We start from the raw sequence: 24,933 nt of genomic DNA on the forward strand, positions 1-24,933 counted from the left end.
GCTAGACTTTACACACGCGCACACGGCAGGTGCCGAGCTCTGGTACAGATCTGGCCCTTACATAGGTGGCTAAACATTAGCTGAGCTTTTTACACCGCCTGGCCCCGAAGGCCGGTACTGAGCACTGAGGCCACGATCCAACACTCAGGGATGTCAATGGCTCCCGCTGACTTCGCCGCTCTTTGCCACAAGCCCCTGACACATAGAGCCCTGAGTCCTCTGGAAGATCTGGGGCCAGACCCTCAGCTGGCACTACCTTGTCATTGCTCCATGGACAACACCGAAGCGAGGTCAGTTTATACTAGCTCAGGATCCGTCCCCTCGGTGTAAAACAAGGGTGATCACAGGGACAAGCGCATCTAGACAGCGTTACAAAGATTAATTTTTCATATGCTTTTCGCTCCTGGCCTGAACTCTCATCAACCGAAATTTCAGCCCAGGGGAACTCAGTCCTGGTTGAAAAACCCCGTTGACACTAGGGATTACAGGAGGAAAATGTCCAGCCCCACTCTCCCAGGCTCCCGCTGCCAGGACTAACCAACTGATTAACAAATTAATATGCTCCAAACCCTTCACCCGAGTCACTTGGAATCTGAGGCGACTCTGTACAGAACAGCCCTGGCCCTTCCTATTGAGATTTTTAAAAAAGGGATCATTTCTTATCCGCAGGTCACAGAGCATGTACATTTCCCCTTGGAGCCAAAATGATGGTGCCAAGTTATATCGGGTCCTGGGCATTTTGTCCTGTAATTAAAGCAACTCCATTCCAGAGCTCCCCTCCACCCCACTCAATTCACGTCTGGTGCCATCTGAAGTAAAACATCTCCGCGTCCTGCTCCAATATATAATAAATCAAAGAGAAATAAAATACTGTTTTAAGTTATGTTATGGCTGCGGCACAAAGAGACCAAAAGGCAGGAGAGAGTTTCAAAGATCTAGCTGAAATTTTGCCCTTAAAAGGAAAAATTTGCACCCACTTTGCTTAGTCCGGCAGCCTGAAAGTTCAACCAAGGTAAGGAGCACTCTGCCGATCCCTGCCCCAGTTACCCCCGTCACAGGCAGGAAATTAGAGTTTCTCCTCTGTGCTTTTCAGAGAGACCCAGAGCCAAACTCTGCTGTCAGTTCCAATCACGCAACCCCCGCTGAAGTCAATAGGTTACATGGCTGCAGCGGAGGTTCACCCCCTAGTGTAAACCACTGAAGTCAATATGGCAGCCCACCGCACACCTTGAGCCTTCACTGCACCAGGGTGACAATCTGCATCCTAACGAATACCCAAAGCTCAAAAGCCCAAAGCTCAGCTGGTGTAAATCAGTGGACCTATAATGATTTGCACTTGCTGAAGATCTGGCCCAGCCACACTAGTTCTTTCCTCCTAGGTGTCCTGCCCACACTCTGTCTTGCTTAGATTGTACAATGCTTGGGCAGCTGCAAGACCACTGGGAGGTCTCTGTGATGTCTGCTCTGAGCATCTGCATTTTAACTGAAGCAAGATGTTGACTCTCAACAAAGGTCTCTTTTTGACAAACAGCTCATTAGTCATTGGAGATTAACAGGAGATAATAGAAACAAATAAAGAGTTTCATGAAGTGACTAAAAAGCCCTTCCCCAGAATAAATCGGAAAGACTTTGGCTAAGCAGAGCACTAATAATTGTTAAAAGACTGATACTTCAAAAATGGAAATCCAAAAAGCAACCAACAATTGAAGACCTAGCATAGACATCATCAGTTTGGCCACCATGGAAAGAATTGTATACCATACCAGAAATACCCAAGAAAGATTCTCAGAGATATGGGATGCTTTCGTGGAACTATCTGAATGATCCTATTAAATGCCTGGCATCTATCACCTCCCCTGCTTTTTTACTCACTTCCTTCCCTTCCCATTTCTATCCCGCTTCTCTGAATGTTCCTTCTATTCTTTATCTTACTTCCATATTTTTTCTTGAACTAGGTGGATTTTTATACGCCGATTTTCTTTGTTTGTAAATTGTGTCATACAAATAATTGATTTATATTTTCACCATTCATATTACATATAAGTAAATGTTTACAGTATAACTAAGGTTAGGTAGCAAATGGTTAATATATGATGAGACATTTATGTATTATGAAAAGTTTATGTACATTTCTATATATAATCTTTTTTTAAAATTAATATAAAAAGCCCTTTCGTTTATTCAGATTGATATGTGTGTGTCATGATTTCAAGAAGGTTAAAGGAGACATAAGCCAAATTTTGTTTCTTTTCCAAATCACCTTTAAATATGTTAAAGCAACAAGCCCAGAAGCCTGTATAGACTTGTTGGAAACTTACCAGATACATAGTTTCTGCTATCATCAACTGAACCATGTTAATTGAGATTTCATTGTCAACATGTGTTAAGGAGAAAATCTCTCTGTATGAGAAAAAGCCACAACAACATATTTAACCAATAACAATTTGATGAAGCAGCACCATCAAAGGCAATTGTCTTCCTCTGGCAGCTTCCCTTCCCAGGAGGAAGTCAAGGAAAACGTCAACTTCTTAGGAGTCCACTTCCACTACTAATAAAGAACCACTGTGTCAGAGGAGACCAAAAGTGATTTAAGAACATTATTCTCCTGGTTTAAATTAAAGGTTTCTTCACAGCAGGGACTAATCCATACAGCTAGCCTGGCTTGTGCCGGGAAACAACCAGTTATTTAGTCCGAAACTAAACAGGACTAGGCCCAGTCAATTCTTGGATGGGAGACTTCCAACAAACCCCAGCCAGAGGGCAACAAACTTAGGACAGGAAGTGAAAAAAATTGTACCAAAATCAGAGGAAGGCCCTTGGTAAACAGAAAGGACTCACCTATATCTGAATATATTTGGCCAGGAGTCTAGGGCCAGAAATCCACCGTAGGATTTTTAATGGCCGGGATCTCCATTTTACACTCTGAAGGCCGACTTCCATCAGCACAGCGCCCTCAGCCAGGTGGGATTCAGTGCGTTGGAACACCCATGCCACTGCCTGCACCTTACACCTCACCAAATAATTTCTCTGTGCAAGTGTGGGTCCTTTATTTTGAGAAGAGCCTTGAATGACTCTTTGAACAGAATTCTGGAAATACTTGCATGATGTTTCTGAGCCTACATACTGTGTGTGTTACTAATAACAGGCTGTGCTGACAAAGGAGAATACTTTGCACTTAAATAGCACTTTTCACCAGCCGCTTACAAATGTTAATTAATCCCCTGCAAGGCCAGTTTTATTATCCCCACTTTACACATGAGGAAGCTGAGGCATGGAGAGCAGAAAAGCGCTTTGCTTCAAATCACCCAGCAGCAGAACTGGGATGGAAGATGGGAGCCCTGATGGCCAGGCACAAAGTTCTGCCCACTAGACTGTACTACCTCCCAGATGGCTCAGGGAGCTGGTCAGACCTGTCAACTCAAACTCGGTTTCTCAAATCAGTGTCTTCTGGGGATGCCCGAATCCAACAGCAGAGTGCTTTTCCAGGGCTCACCCTTGATGATGGTGTTAGCATGTGAGCGTTTGGGGAAAGCAGCCAGATTTGAACGTATTGAAGTGTGCACAGAGCTACTTCCTAACTACGACATGATTTTCAATTAGGATTCAAGGTTAAGGTCCCTCTTATGGTTCTAAAAATCTCCATCTCTAGCATTAGGATCTCAGACTTCCTCAGCTGAAGTCTATCAAGCAATGCAGTATAGAGTTGTCTAATGATGAGCAGGAAATGACTGGCACTCAGGACTCCTGGGTCCTATTCCCAACTCTAGCACTGACTTGCTGTGCGACCTTGGCCTAATCACTCGGTCTCTCGGCGCCCCTGTTTCTGCATCTGAAAAATGAGGCTAGCAACTGACATGATGCTTAATTAATATTTATGAAGCACTCAACTTCTCAGATGAAAAGCATTGTTATTAGTAATATTTCCAGTAACACAAATCACATTCATTTGCAAAGAAAACTACTCAATAACTTCAGGGAATTGGACTACAAACAGCAGGCTCGTAATGAAATGAAATGACTCCCAGGAAGGCTGTACAAACGCACTCAGGCAAACACACAGGAGCTGCAATTTTCCCTTCCAGTTTCTCTTCCGCCCAAACAGTTCTCTACTGTAGAGGCGTCTCTACTGAATCAGCATTTGGACTTATAATGATCACATAGCATTCTTCAAATTATTTTTCACAAATAATAAAAAAAAGTCAAACTGGGGGGGAGGGAACACAAACCCGGTGAGTAATCCAACTCCAGAGAGTGCTTCCTTCTGACGGTTTGCTGACTAGGTTGCTAGGTGTTCACAATTGCGCTGTACAGAACATCTGGTGTGGGATTTTCTATTTATCTAGTCTGAGGCATGAAGAGAAACATTGTATGGTATCCCTTCACAAAACATCGCTTCATTAGTGTTTAGACAAATGTCAATTTTCTCTTGCTGATTCTAGCGTGAACCAATTTTCCTGCAAAAATGAAAAAGCCCCTCCCCCTTCACACGCATACTCTTCAATGCCTTCCTTTGACCTGCTCCCAGCACACCACGACATCTGGCCCTCCCCTAGGCCAAATCCCTGTCCCATTACACACAGTCCCCACTGTCTGACTCCTTTCACCACTGTAGCTATCCACTGCCCGATCCCTTAGGTAGGGTCTAGGAAGCACTCGGTGGACAACTGGACAAACGCTCAGCTGAGTCTGAGTTTGCTCAGACATCCAGAAACACCTGGGTCACACCAGTCATGCACACCAGCCATCACCACTGTCTGAACATAAGACCTTCAGTGCCATAGCACGGATCCCCTCCCACATGAACTAAAGGAGTAACTCCATGAGCTAGCTGTAGTAGGCCATTATCTCCTATATGGACTACCCACTAGACGGGGTGGCTGCATAATTGCTCCCATTCTAGTAACATGGGCTCAAATCCTTCAGTGGGAGTTAGGCACCTAAATATCTTTGAAGATCTGGATCATCATACCTATCTTCCCAGCTGGGGGATCCTAAAGAAAAACACTCGAGGGGAGTTCTTGATTAGTTGTGCAGAATGCTCCTCTTAACCTGGTGGGTGTGTTTCATTCTGCCTGCTTTAGCCCAGCCAGGGCATTCCGCACTCATTGCTCAAGTAGCGTAAACACCAGCATCCAATGAAGTGAGCTGTAGCTCACGAAAGCTGATGCTCTAATAAATTGGTTAGTCTCTAAGGTGCCACAAGTCCTCCTTTTCTTTTCACCAACTCCTTATCTATCTTTGCAGTTCCCCTTTAGCTCCTCATTCCAAGTTGCACCTGAATAATTAATTGCTTCCCCCCAATGCCAGGAAAACTTCCAAACCTCTGGATCTGTGAGTGTTCGTGACTGATAGCTCCCTCCCTGATCTGACAGCTGCCATCGAGCTCCTTGAGCATGTCAGGGCACAGACGCATCCCGCAGGCAGCAATCACGGGACTGGCAAGCAGCAGCATTAGAAGTGATGCAACAAGCAATTCAGGAAATCCGTCTATTGAAACATATCACGGGAAAACTTCATTCAAAAAAACCCCACCAAATATAGAGCCCTGGGAGATCATACTGAACGCAAGGCTTGTCCGCCGTAGGGGTTTTTGCATCGGGGCAGCTACCGTGCTAACCCCACAGAGGTTCATTGAACTTGCACCACAGCTTCCCAAGGTGTAAGCTCCCAAACCTGTAATAACCCCTAAGCTGCCACCCCATCAGAGTCTGAGCTGGGACTTGTCTTTCTCGACTGTCACCCCGACTCCCCGGGGATCCAGACAACGGCCTGCTCTGCAAACTCAGTCTGGGTTCTTCTCATCACATGGGTCCTTACTGGTTGTCAAGGCTCCGCGACTCTCCTGCTGCCCCACTGTCAAAAGGGTTGGGTGGCCAGCTCTTAACAAACCGTTCTGCTGAGGAGGCCCAAGGAGGACAAGAATCAAGGGGTCAATCCAGGATTTCAAGGCCAGGATTTCACCCCAGCTCACGCTCTCCCAGCAGTGCTGAGAGGAGGGAAAAACCACAACACAACTGTGGTGGGGTGTGTCACTAACGTCAGCAGGTTATAGTGGAGTAAACTGGGGTCTTGATTACACAGTCGCTTTGCTGAGGGTCTGTCTGCTTCTCCCTTTGTATGGTTGCCAACCCTCCAGGATTGTCCCGGAGTCTCCAGGAATGAAAGATTGACATTATGTCATGTGAAAAGAAAAGGAGTACTTGTGGCACCTTAGAGACTAACCAATTTATTTGAGCATGAGCTTTCGTGAGCTACAGCTCACTTCATCGGATGCATACCCTGGAAACTGCAGAAGACGTTATATACACAGAGACCATGAAACAATACCTCCTCCCACCCCACTCTCCTGCTGGTAATAGCTCATCTAAAGTGATCATCAAGTTGGGCCATTTCCAGCACAAATCCAGGTTTTCTCACCCTCCGCGCCCCCCCCCCCCTACAAACTCACTCTCCTGCTGGTAATAGCCCATCCAAAGTGACCACTCTCTTTAAAATGTGTATGATAATCAAGGTGGGCCATTTCCAGCACAAATCCAGGTTTTCTCACCCCGCCCCACCCCCCTCCAAAAACCACACGCACAAACTCACTCTCCTGCTGGTAATAGCTTATCCAAAGCGACCACTCTCCCTACAATGTGCATGATAATCAAGGTGGGCCATTTCCAGCACAAATACAGGTTTTATCACCCCCCCCCACACACACACACACACACAAACTCACTCTCCTGCTGGCAATAGTTCATCCAAACTGACCACTCTCCTTACAATGTGCATGATAATCAAGGTGGGCCATTTCCAGCATAAATCCAAGTTTAACCAGAACGTCGGGGGGGGGGGGGGGGAGAGTATAAAAAAACAAGGGGAAATAGGCTACCTTGCATAATGACTTAGCCACTCCCAGTCTCTATTTAAGCCTAAATTAATAGTATCCAATTTGCAAATGAATTCCAATTCAGCAGTTTCTCGCTGGAGTCTGGATTTGAAGTTTTTTTGTTGTAAGATAGCGACCTTCATGTCTGTGATTGCGTGACCAGAGAGATTGAAGTGTTCTCCGACTGGTTTATGAATGTTAGAATTCTTGACATCTGATTTGTGTCCATTTATTCTTTTACGTAGAGACTGTCCAGTTTGACCAATGTACATGGCAGAGGGGCATTGCTGGCACATGATGGCATATATCACATTGGTGGATATGCAGGTGAACGAGCCTCTGATAGTGTGGCTGATGTTATTAGGCCCTTTGATGGTGTCCCCTGAATAGATATGTGGGCACAGTTGGCAACGGGCTTTGTTGCAAGGATAGGTTCCTGTGTTAGTGGTTCTGTTGTGTGGTATGTGGTTGTTGGTGAGTATTTGCTTCAGGTTGGGGGGCTGTCTGTAGGCAAGGACTGGCCTGTCTCCCAAGATTTGTGAGAGTGTTGGGTCATCCTTCAGGATAGGTTGTAGATCCTTAATAATGCGTTGGAGGGGTTTTAGTTGGGGGCTGAAGGTGACGGCTAGTGGCGTTCTGTTATTTTCATGCACATTGTAAGGAGAGTGGTCATTTTGGATGACCTATTGCCAGCAGGAGAGTGAGTCTGTGTGTGTGTGTGGGGGGGGGGGGGTGATAAAACCTGTATTTGTGCTGGAAATGGCCCACCTTGATTATCATGCACATTGTAGGGAGAGTGGTCGCTTTGGATAAGCTATTACCAGCAGGAGAGTGAGTTTGTGTGTGTGGTTTTTGGAGGGGGGTGGGGCGGGGTGAGAAAACCTGGATTTGTGCTGGAAATGGCCCACCTTGATTATCATACACATTTTAAAGAGAGTGGTCACTTTGGATGGGCTATTACCAGCAGGAGACTGAGTTTGGGGAGGGGGGGGGGCGGAGGGTGAGAAAACCTGGATTTGTGCTGGAAATGGCCCACCTTGATTATCATACACATTTTAAAGAGAGTGGTCACTTTGGATGGGCTATTACCAGCAGGAGAGTGAGTTTGTGGGGGGGGGGGGGGAGGGGCGGAGGGTGAGAAAACCTGGATTTGTGCTGGAAATGGCCCAACTTGATGATCACTTTAGATAAGCTATTACCAGCAGGAGAGTGGGGTGGGAGGAGGTATTGTTTCATGGTCTCTGTGTATATAATGTCTTCTGCAGTTTCCAGGGTATGCATCCGATGAAGTGAGCTGTATCTCACGAAAGCTCATGCTTAGATAAATTGGTTAGTCTCTAAGGTGCTACAAGTACTCCTTTTCTTTTTGCGAATACAGACTAACACGGCTGCTACTCTGAAACCTGTCATCATGTCATGTGATGAAACCTCCAGGAATACATCCAACCAGAACTGGCAACCCTATCGCTCAGATGTGACAGCACTCAGATTTCTAAAGCCAGAAGTGACCATTAGATCATCTGGTCTGACCTCCTGTATATGTTGCAGGTATCCCAGGCCGTAGAATTATCCCCAGTCGCCCCTGCGCTGAGCCCAATAACTTGTGTTTGACTAAAGCAGACCTTCCAGAAAGACAGCCCCCGCTCAATCTGAAGACATCACAAGATGGCAAATCCACCACTTCCCTTGGTAGTTTGTTCTACTTCTTGTTCTGTTTAACTGTCCTCACTGTTCAAAAATTTGCACTTTATTACTGCCCTGAATTTGTCTGGCTTCAGCTTCTAGCCATTGGTTCTTGATCTGCCTTTCTCCGCTAGACTGAAGAGCCCTTTGCTAGCTGGTATTTTCTCCCCATGAAGGTGCTGATACACTAAACAAGCCACCTCTCCATCTTCTTTTTAAGATTCATATGTCTCTCACTGCGAGGCATTTTTTCCAGCCTTGGCATGACTCCCAGGGCTCTTTGCAGCACCCTTTCCAAATTTTCCAACATCCTTTTCACGATGTGCACCCCAGAACTGTCCACAGTGTTCCAGTATCGGTCTCACCGACATCATAGACACTGGCCTCCCAAGGCCACAGCTTCCTACCCTGGCTTGTGGGGTTTTCCACTTCCTACTGGTGGCACGAGAGGGAGAGCCAAGCTCGCCCTCTACCCCAATCTCTGGCCCAGGGAACCTACACCATAAACCCCCACTCTGCTTCACTTTTCTCCTGGCCACATTCTGACTTTGGCCTGACTCCTGGACCCTTTTTACTGAGCCCCTCGTGTGGCCCATTCCTAGCTCCCTCTTGGCACACTGGCCCCAGAATGTCGCTCAGATACCAAATCTCCTACCTACTAGGAAAAAGGACCTGCCTTTTATTTCTAGGCCCAGGCCAGAGCAGGGACTTGATCCCCTTAAAGGCCCAGCTCACCCTTTCACCACCTCTTCTCATGTCCGGCATCACTATAGAGAACACCAAGTTCCCCCACACCACTGTCCCGCAGATGACATTCGAGGGGGCATGGAGAGCCCTTAAAGCAGCCCCTGACTGTTTCATGTAGCCTTAAAGCAGCCCCTTGGCTCCACTCTACTTCCCTCCTGCCTGCACCCACTTTGCCAGATAGGCGCAGAGCCTGTCTGAGCACCGCACTGAGTTTGGGGCAAGAGACGGCAGCAGAGCCACACTGCAGATCTGATGCAAATTGCTCTCATTGCCGGGGTGCTTTGACCCTGGGCATAGCACACAAGCAATCGGGCAACAGGGCCCAGGAGGGGTGAAGTTAAAAGCAACAATTGCTGGAAAAGCACCACCACTGGTCGGGGAGATGGGAGACAGAAGATGAGACTCCACTGGCTGGAGCACAGACCGGGGCACTAGGAATCCTTGCGCTCTCAATTGGGTGCTGGCATTGGACTCCCTCTACGGCCTTGAACAAATCTCAGTTTTCCCATCTATAAAATGGGGATAATAAAACTCCCCCTGCCAACCTCACAGCAGTGTTGTGAGGCTTAATTAGTCTCAGGGCCCAATCCTGCATACTGAGGTCAGTCGCAGGCCTGGGGACCCAAGGAACAATGGACTGGGCTCAAAGACTGTCCAGTGCTTAGAAAATAAGTACTATTATTGTTAGCCATTCAAAGGGTTGGAAACTATGGCCCAGATCCACAAAGGTATTTAGGCTCCAAGGAAGTTAGGAGTCTAAATACCTTGTGGACCTTGGCCCGAATTCACTCCTTGTGGCTCCTTTACTCGTCTCTAAAGTCACTACGGCTCCTTATAAAGACACCCGTAAATGACCCATCTTAGAATTTATTATAAGCAGCTGGGACATCCAGCACAAACAGCTGGAACAGGGTTTTTGTCCTGATCTCTGGATAATATTATGAAAAAAGAGGATTGCATTGCTGGGCATGGTGCCCTTAACTCCCACTGACTTCACAGGGCACCGTAGGTACTCAGCACCTAGCAGGATCCAGCTGGTAATAACTAGGTATGGATACTGTCAAATGTGCCGTCTCCAGGAGAGAGTGAAGGAATCCTTTTCTATTCAGCTCAACCTCGAGGTTCAATCCCAAAACAAACCTCTCCAATCTGAAATCTCCAGACAGTACTTGGAGATAAGATCATTTGTTTCAGACCGTTGTTTGTAGCTGCCTGGGCTACTCCCCCTTGCAGGTCCTTTATCATAAACAATCTCTAGGAATCAGACCAACATATATATATAATTTGGAATGAGTCCTGGCAAAGAAAAGTGGCAAGAGTTTAATACAGAAGAACACACAGGGTAAAGGAGAACGCAGCTGGGAGGAGGGGGGAAGGATGGAGAGTTCCTTCTGATTCAGCTCAAGGCAAACTTGTCCCTAAAACAAAACTCAAAATGACTGAACACAGCTGTTGGTAAAACTCAGAGGAAGGCCCAAGATACAAAGATCAGGGCTGTTTTGGTCCAGACTCACTGTAGGGCCAGATGCAAATCTGGATCTTTATCAAGATCCAAATTTTTCTAAGGCACAAGGGTGTTTGGAGCTGGGGTGATTTGGTTTGGCCCATTATTGCAAGGTGGGTCACAGAAAAAGTCCAGATCTGGGTCTGGATTTGCCCGAAGTTGAGGGCTGTTTGGATCTGGGGTTTTGATTTGAGCCCAACTCAAGTAAAAATTAATATCCAGTAAGAATCCTCTCTAGTCACCCATCCATCCTTCTCTCTTCTATGCGCACCTGTGCACACACACTTCATTCAATGAGACACTAATCAAGGGAGTGCCAGCTCCCTCAGTCTCTTTCAGAAAAACAGACTGCTCCAGTTAGTGCAGATACCAGCCTGCTCCTTTCCATCCATTGCCAAAGAAACAGAACAAACCACGCCGCACTTGCCAAGATCAAACAAAACCGAAACATCTGACAAGACTTAAGACTCCTTGGATCTTCCCAGTCAGGTGACTTGGACAGAGAGAAGTGTCCGCTCCTCACTGTATCAAGGAGAAACTCATTCCCTAGCAATGACCTTTCAGGGCTACAGACAACTATCTGTCCCAGTCCAGCAGCTTGGCTGCCGGTCACTTCTTGCTTGGCTGCTGCTAATTTTTCAGCGTGGGACTAGGCAATCCACCAGCATCCATAAATCACACACCAGAACAGTGGTAAACTCTTCTCCTCCAAAAGCTTTCCGACGTGACAAGACTGTTCCCTTCCCCCCTCCTCAGTTATGAACATCTCAATAGGGATAGATTCACGCCCATTTCCACCAGCCACGGAGCCAGCCCACGGTTAGCAACGAGGAGCTGTTCAACTACTGACAGCATGGGCAAATGAATTGCCCATTAGACACAGGAGGTGGGATTTCCAGCCTGCCCATTGTTTCAGACTGAGACAGTCATCACAAGGCCGGATTGTGTAGCCCTTCCACTGGACTGTTATTTAAGGAGGCCCCAATCAAGGGATCACAGCCTCTTTACAAAGGCAGTCTCTGCCCCACAGGGCCTGCAACCGAAGCATTTGATGAGAGATGACAGGTAGAGAAAAGCAAACAAATAGGGGGATTGGCGGAGGGAAGACGCCAAAGGTAAAAGTGAAAGCATTACATCAGTAGCAGTCGCTCCACACTGATGAGTAAAGATCCCATAAATCAGTAAGGCATGGTCAGGCTCTCACAATTCTAGTAGCACATTACACAAATAAAACCCAAACGCCTTTGCAAGAAAACCACTGAAAGAAAAGTTCAAAAGAAAAACACATAACTAGGGGCAAATACAATGGAGCAAGAGGACAGTTGTTGCCAATTTAGTAGATAGTTTATGCTCTGGTGAACATGGCATTCAGCTCTCGTAAACAAAACATGCAAAAGCACACACACACCCCTGCTCCCCTCCCCAAAAGAAGAAATTTTACTAGGTAAAAAGTGACACCAGTCAGACCGCAGCACCAGCCACAATGATCGTTTCCGATTACAGGGGTGAAAGAAGAAACAAAACTCGCCTATGCTACTTCAAGGGAACTTTAGATCAAGTCGACTGCAAATCTCGCCCACAATGCGGATTCTGTTTTAATACTATTGAACTGTTTCAAAGCACCTTTCAGAAGACACTGCTATTGAGATTTCTCAGCCCCTTGCTCCCATCAGAAAGCCACATGATTCAAGATAGGTTGGCAGTCTTCTCCAAATTCTCCTATGCCAACTGGAAAAATTATTCTGCACTCAATGTAATTCTCCAGCACATCAGAGACATCTTAATCTACTCAATATTTCAATCAAACAGATCGGAGCAATGGGTATTTCACATATAATTCCACCCCGACAGAGATTTCAACCAGGAAGGGAACAAAAAGACCAGAATATAGGGATGTGGTTTGTAGCTAGAAATCAACTTCCCTGAATACCAATTTGCAGTCTGGTAGTAACATTGGGCCCTGGTTCTATTTTCACTAATGCCAAAGGCAAAATCCTCCTTAATTACTATGGGAACAGGATGCTGACCTTGGTTATCATTAATATGCAACAAACTTTTTTTTGTTTTTTTTTAGTTTTCCCTGATTTTGATACTTAAAAAAAAAAAGTCTGGTTTATTTCTGAAACCCTTAGCAACGTCACAAACGATCAACAACTGGCAAACAGAATCTCAGCTGTAGGGGGGGAATAGCTGCATTTATTCCAGTTAAACAGGATTCCCATAGGTAGGAATTTCTGTATATATTTAAAACAATGGGTGTGTTCTTGAGCTACAGTACAATGGGCAGAATACCAGGGATGACAATGAAAGGAAAAAGCTATGTAAGTTCCCTATAGACTAGAAAAAGGCAACTTTTGTTCAACATTCAAGGCAAAAAAAAAAAAAAAAAAACCACCGCCAGCCAAGAGAACAACAATTTACAGAGGCCTTATGTAGCATCCCAGAGAGACAAAACAGTAGGACTGAATTTGAAAGCAAGAAAACAGTCATCCACTAAAATAGGTCCAGAACCTGTGTCTTTTACACAATATTACTGAGTCCGAATTCAGACATTCACATCAATGGGAGCTTGCCCTGTGGAAGGGCTTGGATGGCAGTGAATTAAGTTAAGGGCCGGATTCTGATCTCACTTGTCTGGAGTAACTTCATTGAAGTCAATGGAGTTCCTCCAGATTTACAACAGTGTTAATGAAAGGCGAATTTGGCCCCCCAAGAGCCAGATCCAAAGTTCACAAAAAAAACCCCATTTTCTTCACTGGGTTTTGGATCAGGTCCTAGGCTAGAGCATCTTAAAACCAGGAGCACTTACCACTTGAGGCTTGCTCTTGGTGCTGCTAGGGCTCTGTTCCTCTTGCTGCTTTGGACATCTCAGCAGCTTGGGCTCTGAAATAGTCGGTGTAGCAGGCGAAGACCTGGGCATATCCACAGTGCCACCAGAAGACAAGTCCCCGGAGTTAAGAGTCAACATGTATTGCTTGGTGACATCCTCCAAGGATGGAGCTTGGAGGACAGGGTAGGATTTGATGGGGAGAGGTGAAGATTCTGGCACAGTTACATGGACGTTTTGACTGAGCGACCCATGAGGCTCAGGTGCTGAAATGGGGAGGAAGGCAGCAGGCTCGCTGGCGTGCCGGACATGCTTGGATGCAGGCCTGGACCTACTCAGGGTACTAGCAGGAGTTGTGGCAGAGGATGCAGTCTCGTGATTCTCCTGGTGAGTCACCCGGTTGGTGCGCTTCTTGGAACTGCGCCTGATGATCCTGGGGGACAGGACTTCCGCCAGCTTGGGGTCAAAGCTATAGCTTTGAGCTGCCTCTCCTGCATTGTGGCCTCCTACTTTTGCAGGTAGGATGTGCTCAGACTGAGAGCGCAGCTTCTCAACCTCCTGGCCCAGCTCCTCCAGCTCTCCCACCTCGTCTCTTTGCTCGGAGAGGATGGGTTCGCTGCTGGAAGGCGGAATGGTCTGGTCCATCTCACTGATTGGCTCACTGGGGCCCTCAAAGCCTGCGCTGGCCAACTCACTGCGACGGCTGGGGTCACTGAACGATTTCTTCTTGACTGTCTTACCATTTCCCCTCTCGTCGATCACCTTGTCCATGGCACCAGGCTGGCTAACAATGTTCTGGATCACCGTGCTGTAATCCTTGACTCCATCGCTACAGACTGACAGGTCGCTGGCAGCGCTGCCGGTGCACTCGGACAGAGCCATGGCCAAAGACTCCGGGACACCGGCCTTGGAATTCAGGGACCCTAGGAGATTACTGTCCACTGAGAAGTTCTCAGTCTCTTCTGTGATCGAACACCTCCTGTGGGGCATGGGGTCACTTAGGGATCTGTAGGCTTCGCCATTGGATTCCCCGTTGCTGGAATCGGACCAGTTGTTGCCAACAGAGGGAAACTTCCTTCGGCGCCGCAGGGTGCTTGGGGTGGAAGGTGCCTCTAAGGACCCTTGGGCCATGGCTTTACCAGGAAGGGCATCATCAACAGCAGCACCCTCGTGGTTCATTCTCGCTGTGAGCCCAGGAAGAAGAATCTCTTTACTGTTCACTCGATCAGTATCGCCCTCCCCTAGGCTGGTGTTGGCCGGTGTCCAAGCCACGACAGTCTCACAGAGTTCCCCATAAGCAGCGTTGGTGGGACCCACCTCAGGCTCCGTCACGATGCCTTCATCGGTCATGCTAGACTCATGACCCGAGAGCTCCTCCATGGACTTCTCACAGTAGAGGTTTTCTTCAGACTCTGCTTTCTTCAGACACTGCTCATGCTCTTTGCTCCCCAGAAGGGCCACATCGGCTTCCTTCTGGTTCTCTGTAAACTCCTCGCCACACTTCACACCTGCGCTGTCTTTCTGATCGGACACAAAGACGTAGTCGTGCTGGGAGCCGATCCGACTTATCTTCTCAAAGACTTGCCGTGCTTCCTGAATATACTGATCCTGGATGACGACCGGGAGCCCATCGACATCCCCTCTCTGACCAGCATCACCATCTGAAACCACGCTGTCATGGTCACTACTGCTGCTGGCCAGGAGAAGCTCTGAGGAGCTTTGCTTCCTGGAGCTCTGGAGGAGGAGCCTGCGTGGCGTCGGTTTGTCAGAATAGGTGAAGGACTTGGCCCGGCGTAAGGTCGCGGTGAGGTCTTTGAGAGTTGGGCGGCCACCTAGCGCCCACCGATTCGGGGTTTGTGCCACGCTTCGGCCTCTGCCTCCCAGCTGGTGCCCAGGTGGGCTCTGGTAGTTCTCACTCCTGCCACTGCTGAAGGCCCTTTCCTCTTGGTCACTGACCCCGCCACCTTTCTTCCTCACCTTCAGCTCGGAGAGATCCGATTTTAGGAAGCTGAGGAGAGTCAGCGTCTCAGTGGCTATGTCAGGATTGGACATGGACTTCCTGTCCTTGGCTTGCTCGGCCTCAGGTCCACAGTGGAGCAGAATCTCACTGGAAGGGTCCTGTTTCACTTTGCCGATGCCCATGGGCAGTTTAGGACGCACCCGGACCTGCTGCTGCAGCCTGGAGAGGCTGTCGCTGTGGCCGAAGCTGGGGGATCTGTACATGCCAAGGCCCCCCTGGAAGCTCCGGCTTTGGCTGGGCCAGCAGGGCCCAAAGTGGTCCTCTTCCTTCAGGGTCTCGGTGCTCGAGTACCTGCTGCTGCTTCTCGACCCGCACGGGCTCAGCCCGAAAGGCGGGATGTTCACTTTGGAGACGCGGGAGACCAGGGGTATGGGTGGCGCTGCGGCCAGCGGGAAGTGAGCAGCAGATACGCCTTCTGACATGCCCCTCACGAACTGCCGGTGCCCTTCGACGCTGCCCGCTGCCTTGGCTTCCCCCAGCAGGGCGGCAAAGGTGTTCCCACTGTTGCAATCTGCCGCTGCCAGCCTCTTTGCCACCGAGGGCGGCTTGGCTTCATCGTTCGCAGGAAGAGGCAGGTGTGCCAGGACCTCATGAGTCCACGGGGGCCGCCCTGGCCCGGCCTCCATTCCCGCTAGCCCGTCGCTGTCGGACTCATGGTCCCAAAGGCCCAGGTCTTTCTTTTTCTTCCGGACGGAGCGTTTCCTGGGGGTCACCAGCTGGTTCCCTTCCTCCTCGCTCCCCGAGGACCGCTCCAGGGACCTGGGCCTGCCCCCGGAGGGGCCATGCTTGCTGTTGGTGCTGCCAGGGAAGGGCAAGCCGTGAGCGGGCAGCAAGTCCTGGCAGCGGGAGCTCCCTTCTGGGAGGGGGCTGCAGGCAGCAGAGGAGGCGGTGGAGGGCGGGGGGGCAGCCTGTGGTCTGGAAGAACTATGCCAGGAATGTAAACTATCCCAAGCCGGCTGGTGCTGCGGCTGCCGCCGGGCCTCCCCACCGGCCGGAGCGCAGGGCAGCGGGTGCGCTCGCAGCAGGCCGGGGTAGGGCACGCAGCTGCGGGGCGGCGGCGGGGGAGGCGGCGGCTTGGGGCCGGCGCGGGGCCGCTCCTCCTCCCTCCTGGCCGGAGCGGGGCCGCTGCTGGGAAGCGGGGGGCTGTCCGTGCCCGGCCGGGGCGCCCCGAGCCCCGTCCCCGCGGCGGCCGAGCTGCCGGCCCCGCCGTGCGGGGAGCGGGCCCCACCTTCCTCCTCCGGGGCCCGGCCGGGGGGCGGCCGCCGAAAGCTCTCCCCGAAGAGTTTGCGCATCTCGGTGACGCTGGGCCAGAGCCCCCCCGGCTCCAGTCCGGCCTCCCCGGCCTTGGGGGGCTCGCTCAGCCCCTGGCTGCGCTGCGGCCCCCCGCCCTCCTCATCGGGCGGCGGCCGAGCCTCCCTCTTCCCCGGCTGGGGCGGGCAGCAGGTGGCCCCGTCCTCGTCCGGCTCCTCCTCGCTCTGGGAGCTGCGGGGGGCGGGCGGGGGAGCGGCCCCGGCGGCGGCGTCGAAGCGCTGCGAGAGCTGGCGGACGGACGGGGACAGGCTCCGCAGGGCTCTGCCCCGGAGCTCCGGGGAGGGGCAGGCGGCGGCGGCCGCGAGCTTGGAAACTTTCCGGGAGAGGCCGCTGGAGGCGGCTCTGGAGGGCGATCGCCGGCGGCGCTGCGGCGAGTCCCGCTCCTGCGGCGGCGGCTGCTGCGCCCTGGCGCCGGGGGGCTGGCACTGGCAAGCCGGCGGCCGGGCTCCTTCCCCCTCGGCCGCTGCCTCCAGCCACCGCTCCAGCCGCTTGAAGGAGACGCTCCGGCAGAGGGGAGCTGTCCCCTCGGCCTCCCCCTCCGCCATTGTATATACACGCCGCGCTCAGCCCACCCACCCACCGCCCCCCTTCTCTCTCGGCCGCCCCCCTTCCTCTCCTCCCCTCTGCTCCAGCCCTAAGCCCGCTCCGGCGAGCAGTCCGGCCCCCGCACGCCGCCCTCCGCCATCCAGGGTCCCCGCGGCGCTGCAAACTCGGAGGCAACTTCCACTTCCCACGGCAAGTCCCGAGGGGGGTGGGGGGGTTGCAAACGCGCCCTTCCCCAAAGCCCCGGATCGCGGCTTGATCCCTTTCCCCCGGTTCCGAGGCGATTCCCAGGCAGCCCGACGTTTTGGGGTGGGAAAGCAAGCGGCAAACTTCAGTGGCACTTTCCCCGCGGCAGCGGCCGCTCCAGCTCGGTGAAAGGAAGTGGCCCCCTTTCCAATCCGACTTCATCCCCTGCACCCAGCCGCCACACCGACATCTCCCCGCCGCACGGAATCCGAAGGCATCTCTTGGTCAGACGCCAAAGCGGCCCACTTGCCTTGCAACATAGAGGCAAGTCCTCATCCCTTCTCTTTTCGATTATTATTTTGGGGCTTAAATGTCGCCCTCCCTTTATTTTGTTCTCTTGCAGTCAAATAAACTTTCCCTGAGAGGCGTGGTTTCTTGAAATGAGGGGGTGGTCTCTGAAGGAAAGTCTGGGAACATGGCTTGGGTAATTTTACCAGAAAAAGAAAATGAGGAGAGAGGAAATACGGTAACGATGAGTCCCCGGTTTGCCTTTTATTTTCCAGTGTATTCACAGGTTACATCTTTTGGATCTGCTTTGGCTACAGATATAACGCTTTTTAAAGATCTACTACCCAGCCCCTTGTCGGTTTTGTTTTGTTCTAACTTCTCTCTGAGCCTTTCAGGAAGACAGGGCAAGAATTTACATATTTTAAGGCCTTTTGCTTGTTTTCATGGGGTGGATTTCCCCTAAACATAAAAACAATCAAAAGGCCTGAGGTCTTAGGTTCCTGTCTTCTATTGATTTCAGTGCCTGGAGAGGCAGCTGAGAAAGCAATCGACTTTTCAGATTTGGAAACGCTGATGACGTTTTTCTGCCAAGGTTTCAAGTGCAGGGAAGAACCAGGGACATTGACAGTTTCACGATGTCCCCCTCTCCTCCCCCGCTTTTAATCAGCAATGAACTCTGTTTGTGACTTTTTAAAAGGCTTTTTTAATACATACACAGTCAGCTTTTCAGGGCCTGGACTAGCTTTTGCTATATAATTATACACCTCCGCCACCCCCCCTCCCAGTCTGGAATGCTGCTGCTGGGTATTACCATAATGCAAATGAATATTACTAATACTAATAGCTCAATAATTGACTTAGACTGTGAGTTCTTTGGGGGTGGGGGACTGTCTTTTTGTTCTGTGTTTGTACAGCGCCTTGCACAATGGGGTGGCTGGCACTCATAGGTGTTCCTACAAGACAAGTAATAACAATGTCTGTAGCTAAGAGACACAAAAATCATGGCCAAGGTTTTGAAAAAAGGTGTCTGAATTTGGGCTCCTAAATCCATACAAAGGCACCTAACAAGGAGGCCTTCAGCAAGTGCCCATTGACGGCAATCATTAGAATAAAACTTTATTTTATTCCTTTTTTGGTTGATTGGTGGGTACGCAAGTTCCCTCTGGGCTTGAACTTCCCCTCGAAGTGAACAGGGAAATTCTCATGGGCCGCCCTGGCTGAAATGCTGTGAGCTGAGACTGGAAAAGGGTAGCATCAATGAACTGGTGGGGGGCAGAGGAAGGCTCGTCCAGGTTGGGAGAGATACAAAGGAAGAGGGTCTTGCATACATGGCTAAAGGACCTAGAGGAGGCCAGGGTAGATGACTAGAAGTGGGATAGGGAAGAAGAAGGAGAGGCCCCGGGTTCCATCCCCTGCTACAGCCTCCCCATTCTGGTGACTTAAAAGGCCTGATAACGTTATGGAATTCACTGTCACTGGGGAATCTTTTGTGTAATCCATCCCCCTGCTCCCAGGATCCGGTGAAGGGTTCCCTTCAAGGTCATGATCTGCAGCGCAGGAAGGTGATGGAGCAGGGGTGGGCCACATGTCACCCCTGCTGCAGCTCTATGCAGATCCCCTGGAAAAAGGAATAGTGGCAGGATGTCTCCCCTGCCCTCCTCTCCGCAGGAAGGGGTGTCCTGGGAGCAGCCGGGACCAGGGGTGGCCTGATAGTGCAGCTCCATTGGAGCCATGCTGGCAGGGCAAGGAAAGGGGGTGTCAGGAACCTGGAGAACAGCATGGCTGAGTGGCAAACCCTTCTCCATCACAGCTGCCTCTTGCAAACGGGTAGGAGGGCAGAATCATGGTCTCGTCTGTGTCCACCTGGGAGCTTGTACAAACCCCATTGCCACCGGAATGTGGGGATCCCTGCAGAGATCCTGCTCCCTCAGCTCCTGACCACCTCCCATGGCAGAGGAGGTGTGACAGGGTCGTAGGATGTTTATGTGGCAAAGGATCACTGCTGGGCCAGGATCCCACAAACGGAGCCCAATTTGCAGCTGTCTTATTTGCTCAGCCCGGCACCGCTCCTGATAGCTGAATGGAAATTGCTCGTTGCTCCTGTTCCCCAGCATTAAAAGCCTCCGAGCTGGCAGACTAGTGCCAAGGGGATCAGGGCCCCATTGTGCTAGGCACTGTACCAAAATGCCCACAGGATACATAAATCAAAACTTTGGCCTCACCCTTCTGTTTTAAGAAGAGGTCAGCCCTGGGGCTGCGCTTATGTTGCTAACCCAGCCAGCTAGTGGGCCATGCTGTGGCCCCCACAACATTGCGTGGAGAGGTGGCGAGGCAGGCAGAATTCACGCCCGTCATTCCTGGAGCCCTGGCATGCTGCAAGTTGGCCTGCTGGATGGAGCTGGACCAGAAGGAAAACAGGAACCAGGCAAGAGGCCAGAGTAACCTGCTAGAGGGACACAAACCAATTACATCTTCATTCTCTGCAGCACTTTGGTTTCACTATTAAAGTTAGTTCTAGACACAATAGACCTTTTTCATCAGGACTCTTTCCAAACCTGACTGTGTTGCGCCCCCTAGTGGACATGGGGGAAGGTGACTGCTTCTACACTGGCAGTGTCAAACCTTGGGTATCAGAGGAACAGCCGTGTTAGTCTGTATTCGCAAAAAGAAAAGGAGGACTTGTGGCACCTTAGAGACTAACCAATTTATTTGAGCATGAGCTTTCGTGAGCTTTCTGATGAAGTGAGCTGTAGCTCACGAAAGCTCATGCTCAAATAAATTGGTTAGTCTCTAAGGTGCCACAAGTCCTCCTGTTCTTTTTACGGATACAGACTAACACGGCTGCTACTCTGAAACCTGTCATCTTGGGTAGTGTTTCTTTCGCATAGAAAGTATGTGGGAAAGTGAGTTAGGTTTTCACTGTTCACGGTCCCCCCCCCTCCCAGTTGTTGTTCTTCTAAGTGTTTTAGATAATTCTGCTTAATCTTTTCTCCAAACCCATGAATCGTCGGAGTGGCTCAAACCTGCTCCCATTAAAGTCAATGGTAGTTGTGGTGCTGACTTCAACACAAGTAGAGGGAGTGTGGTCTAGGGGTGGCAGGACTCCTTGGCTCCCTAGTCCTGGCTCTGTCACTAACCCAGAGCCTGATCCTGGACCCCTTATTCTGAAATGTGGTCTGTACTCCTGGGAACAGTCCCATAGATGTCAATTACTCTGTTACATGCAAGTATTTGCATACCCCTAATCTCAGTGCTTTGCCACAAAAAGTGGATGCTCCCGTTCACGGGACGACACAAGTGCAATGTAATCAGAGTGCACCTCTGTGTTTGGTGCCCCACAAATGTTCTCCTTCCAGCTCATGAGAGGCAAATGAAACCTTTTAAGAGAGGGTTCCTGTGAAGATTGCTCCTTTTAAAAAAATCCACTGTGTGAACTGTCCTTTAGTTACACTTTAACCAGCAAAAGCCAGCAGGGTAGAAAACCCCTCAGAAAGCATGGGGAAGGCTACTAGGCCCTGGTCCATTCTCATCCAGCCTTTAATCAGTAACTCATTGAGTGTCTGTGCCATGCACCACTAGGAACTAGTTATAATGGATAATTGGGGCCCTTTGTGCTTATTCAATTGCCTGGCACTTTCTGAAAAAGGTTTGCTGGAGATTTAGGTGCAGCCCGTTGGTGATGTGCCTCAGAGTTGGGCCGCTGGGTTACTGAACAGAAACCCAAGGTACTGCTGGGTCCAGTACTGCAGCTCTCCTGCCCTGTATGCTGAACTCTCTCGCTAATGTGGCAGGACCCGGTATTGGAACTGGACAGATTTCCACAAGGCTTCAAAAGCACCGTGTGTGTTTTAGACAGCGGTGTAGTCACGAAATTTGAACACCGCCCAACTCGCTGCTGCAAATGATGGTGCACAGAAAATCATTAGTAGCAATCCAAACTTCTTCTTGTGCAATAATATTAAGGCTTGTACCCTTTTGTAGGCTGCCGCCGCTAAGGGGTGACATTCAGCTCAATCCCAAGCAGGCCTGAGGTTCTGTGTGGCAGAGGGCAGACATTGTGTGAGAACACGGGCAGACTCTCATACTGAGATGTGTAGGGCTAGATGATTCCCTGCTTGCTGTTAGTCACCGAGGAGCTTCTGAAATACACACGTCCCCTCCACAGTCATGAACCCATTGTTTTAAGCAGACTCTGCTGTTATATCACAGGGTCTTCTTTCCCCAGTATGCCTGAACAAATAAGGTTCTCTTCAATAAGTTTCCTCCAGCCACTGTTTGTGTGTAAGTCTGCTAGCAAATGTAGCATTCCTTCCGGGCAAATGGTTGGGTCCAGGAATCCGTGGTGGGAAGCGGAGCCGTTCACCTCCAAACCCAGGGTGCAGATTGTGCCCAAGGAGCTGAAATGGTTATTTCTATATTCCTGGCAGTTTCCACCACCCACAGAGAGATCAACCTGGTCGCTGCCCCCAGGAGCTTACACTCTCACAATAGAACCACCCAGAGGGCAATGGCTGGGTAGGAGGCGTATGGGAGACCCCACTGGTGAAGTGACAACCCAGAGGGGATCCATGAAAGAAGCGGGTTTGACAAAGATCAGGGAAAGGGGAGAAAAGGTACTTAGCAAACAGGGATGGGGCCCAGGCCAGGAGTCCATAGCTGCAGGCTCTGGAGAGAGGCCAAGGCATGCACAAGTAGTGGGGACTGAGCCTAGCTCCATCCACCTGGGCTGATACATGTGGCAGGGCTGTGTGTGCACACACGCGTGCAGGGGAGTGGCGCTCTCTGGTCCGTGGGAAAAACAGGGCTTCACCCTTAGGGGTTCTTGCTCGCATCGGACTCAAATCCATTTAGTCAGACCTTCAGAATCACCTGCCCTTCTCTGAAACCTGGGCTTCAGGTCAGCGTTTCGGAAGCATAGCAGTGGCAGTTAGGAAAGGGGGAAAAAATCACCCCCAACCATCAGAGCTGGGCCAGCACAAGTCCCAGCGTAGGTGCACTTTTATCGGCAAAAAGGCCTGTTTCCGCAGAGCAGATTTCGCTCAGGGAATTGGTATAAGCTACACCCGCAGCAGCGCTCTTGCTACTGTGTCAGAACAGATAACGTGGACCAGGCCTTAGCTGTTGTCCTGTATGGACAAACCCAGCTCCTTCACTTGCTCTGCTAAAGCAATTCAAAATTAAACCAACTAGGCTTTCAGCGTTAAACTCCACACTCTGTCCAGCCTCTCCCTGTGCAGCCATCAACCCCAAGGCTTTCGAGGTGCAAAAGGGCATTCCTCTTCCAGACTCCATGGAAGAGATTGAGCACAAAAGGGACCCCATTATCCAGTTTCGGCTATTTTGTCAATCTTGAAATAAGTCTGTTGCTTCCTAGGAACTTCATAGTCAGCCTTTCTTCTGTCTCATGGCCATGCAGAACGTCACAGCAGCAGAGGGCATTGAATTCGGATCTTTCTGCTTCAAAAGCACAGGCCTCTTACCACGGGAGCTGAAGGAGAAGCGCCATTAGCTACAGCAGTATAAGGCTTATGACATGCAATTAAGTGGTTCTAATTCTGTCCAGCAGAGGGCCCTGGCACTCAGACACCGAAATATCTTAATGTAGCACCTCTACTCTGAAGGGGTAACAATGGCATTGAGAGGCTCCATGCTTCTGACCTGTCTCAGAGACTCCTGATCAAACGGGCTTAGATCATGAGTACAAACAGATTTTTTTTTCTCTAAAGGCCACAAACTCATACTGGGATCTGAGAGCCAAGCTGAGTTCCCCCGCCTCCAACCTTCTTCTGAATGATAATTTAGAATACAGATTCTGCAGGGGACAAACTTTGGCCTCACGGACCCCTGTGCAACCTCCTTGTCTTTTACGATGGGGGAAGCCTGCTCAAACTCCCTTTGACTTCAGTGACAGAACATTTGGGACCCCAGGTTCTTTAAAAACTTCCATTCTGTGTGGAGATCACCTGGAGATCTTTTTTGTGTGTGCAAGAGAAGCAGGTTTGCCCTAACATCTTTGCCCCAAATCCCTCACTCCGTCCCCACTATTATGCACCATGCTGTTAGTCTCTGCTGTGTACTGTCTTCTGTGCCAGAAGTGGCTGCACTTCAGTGATGAACAAGTATCTGAAATATCTCCACTCCCCTTATCAGTCCCTTAGAGGAGGCCTGGAAGCATCTTTGATGCTATCAAAAATGAAAACAACGCTGTCAACTGTTCTTCAGCTAGATTGCTGAGTCTGCTGTCCGTGGCCCCTTTCCTTGGAGAACATCAGAGAGCACCAACAGAGCCACTGACGTACTGGAATCTCCATTTTATTTCCATTAGGAATTCTGAAAGGACAATACAATAGTTTATCTTCATCTCAATGCTACAAACTTACGTCTGAGAGGGAGGTGGTAAAACAGGGCCCTGACAGTAGCACGGTGCTAGCAACGCCACCAAGCACGACCCAGAGTCACCGGACGGTCAATACATGCAAGGCACGTGCACTGGACAGCTCACCATCGACACAAGGGATGCACTGATCAAAGACGCATGATCCAAACCACACCCCACTAGCTGCAAGTGCTTCCCAAGGTGGGGCAGGGAGAGCACAGAACGTCGCGAGCGACCGGCGTCTGTCCGTCTCAGGCGGTGATGATGCCCTTGTCAAAAGCAGCAGTACTATCAGGCCTGGCAAGGAAAAGAGGGCAGCACCTACAGTTGCTAGGGGTACGGGACCATCACCTTGCCGAAGCAGAGATGAGCCCAAATGGACAAAAAGAACAGGAGGACTTTGGCACCTTAGAGACTAACCCATTTATTTGAGCATAAGCTTTCGTGGGCTACAGCCCACTTCATCGGATGCATAGAATGGAACATGTAGTAAGAAGATATATATATATATATATATATATATATATATATATATATATACACACACACATACAGAGAAGGTGGAAGTTGCCATACA

The 24,933-nt window shown here is 50.1% G+C and overlaps 1 protein-coding gene across 1 annotated transcript in view; it reads right to left on the minus strand.

Annotated features, from left to right (window-relative positions):
• The window catches only part of ARHGEF17 (Rho guanine nucleotide exchange factor 17), a 244,457-nt gene extending 226,932 nt beyond the window's left edge, over positions 1-17,525 (minus strand). The window contains exon 1 of the mRNA XM_048839474.2: positions 13,615-17,525. Coding sequence (XP_048695431.2) covers positions 13,615-17,508 — 3,894 coding nt within the window. The 5' untranslated portion in view covers positions 17,509-17,525. The remainder of the gene's footprint in view (positions 1-13,614) is intronic.
• Positions 17,526-24,933: the final 7,408 nt, after the last annotated feature.

Source organism: Caretta caretta, chromosome 1, assembly GCF_965140235.1.
Source record: "Caretta caretta isolate rCarCar2 chromosome 1, rCarCar1.hap1, whole genome shotgun sequence".
In the NCBI taxonomy this organism is placed as follows: domain Eukaryota; kingdom Metazoa; phylum Chordata; order Testudines; family Cheloniidae; genus Caretta; species Caretta caretta.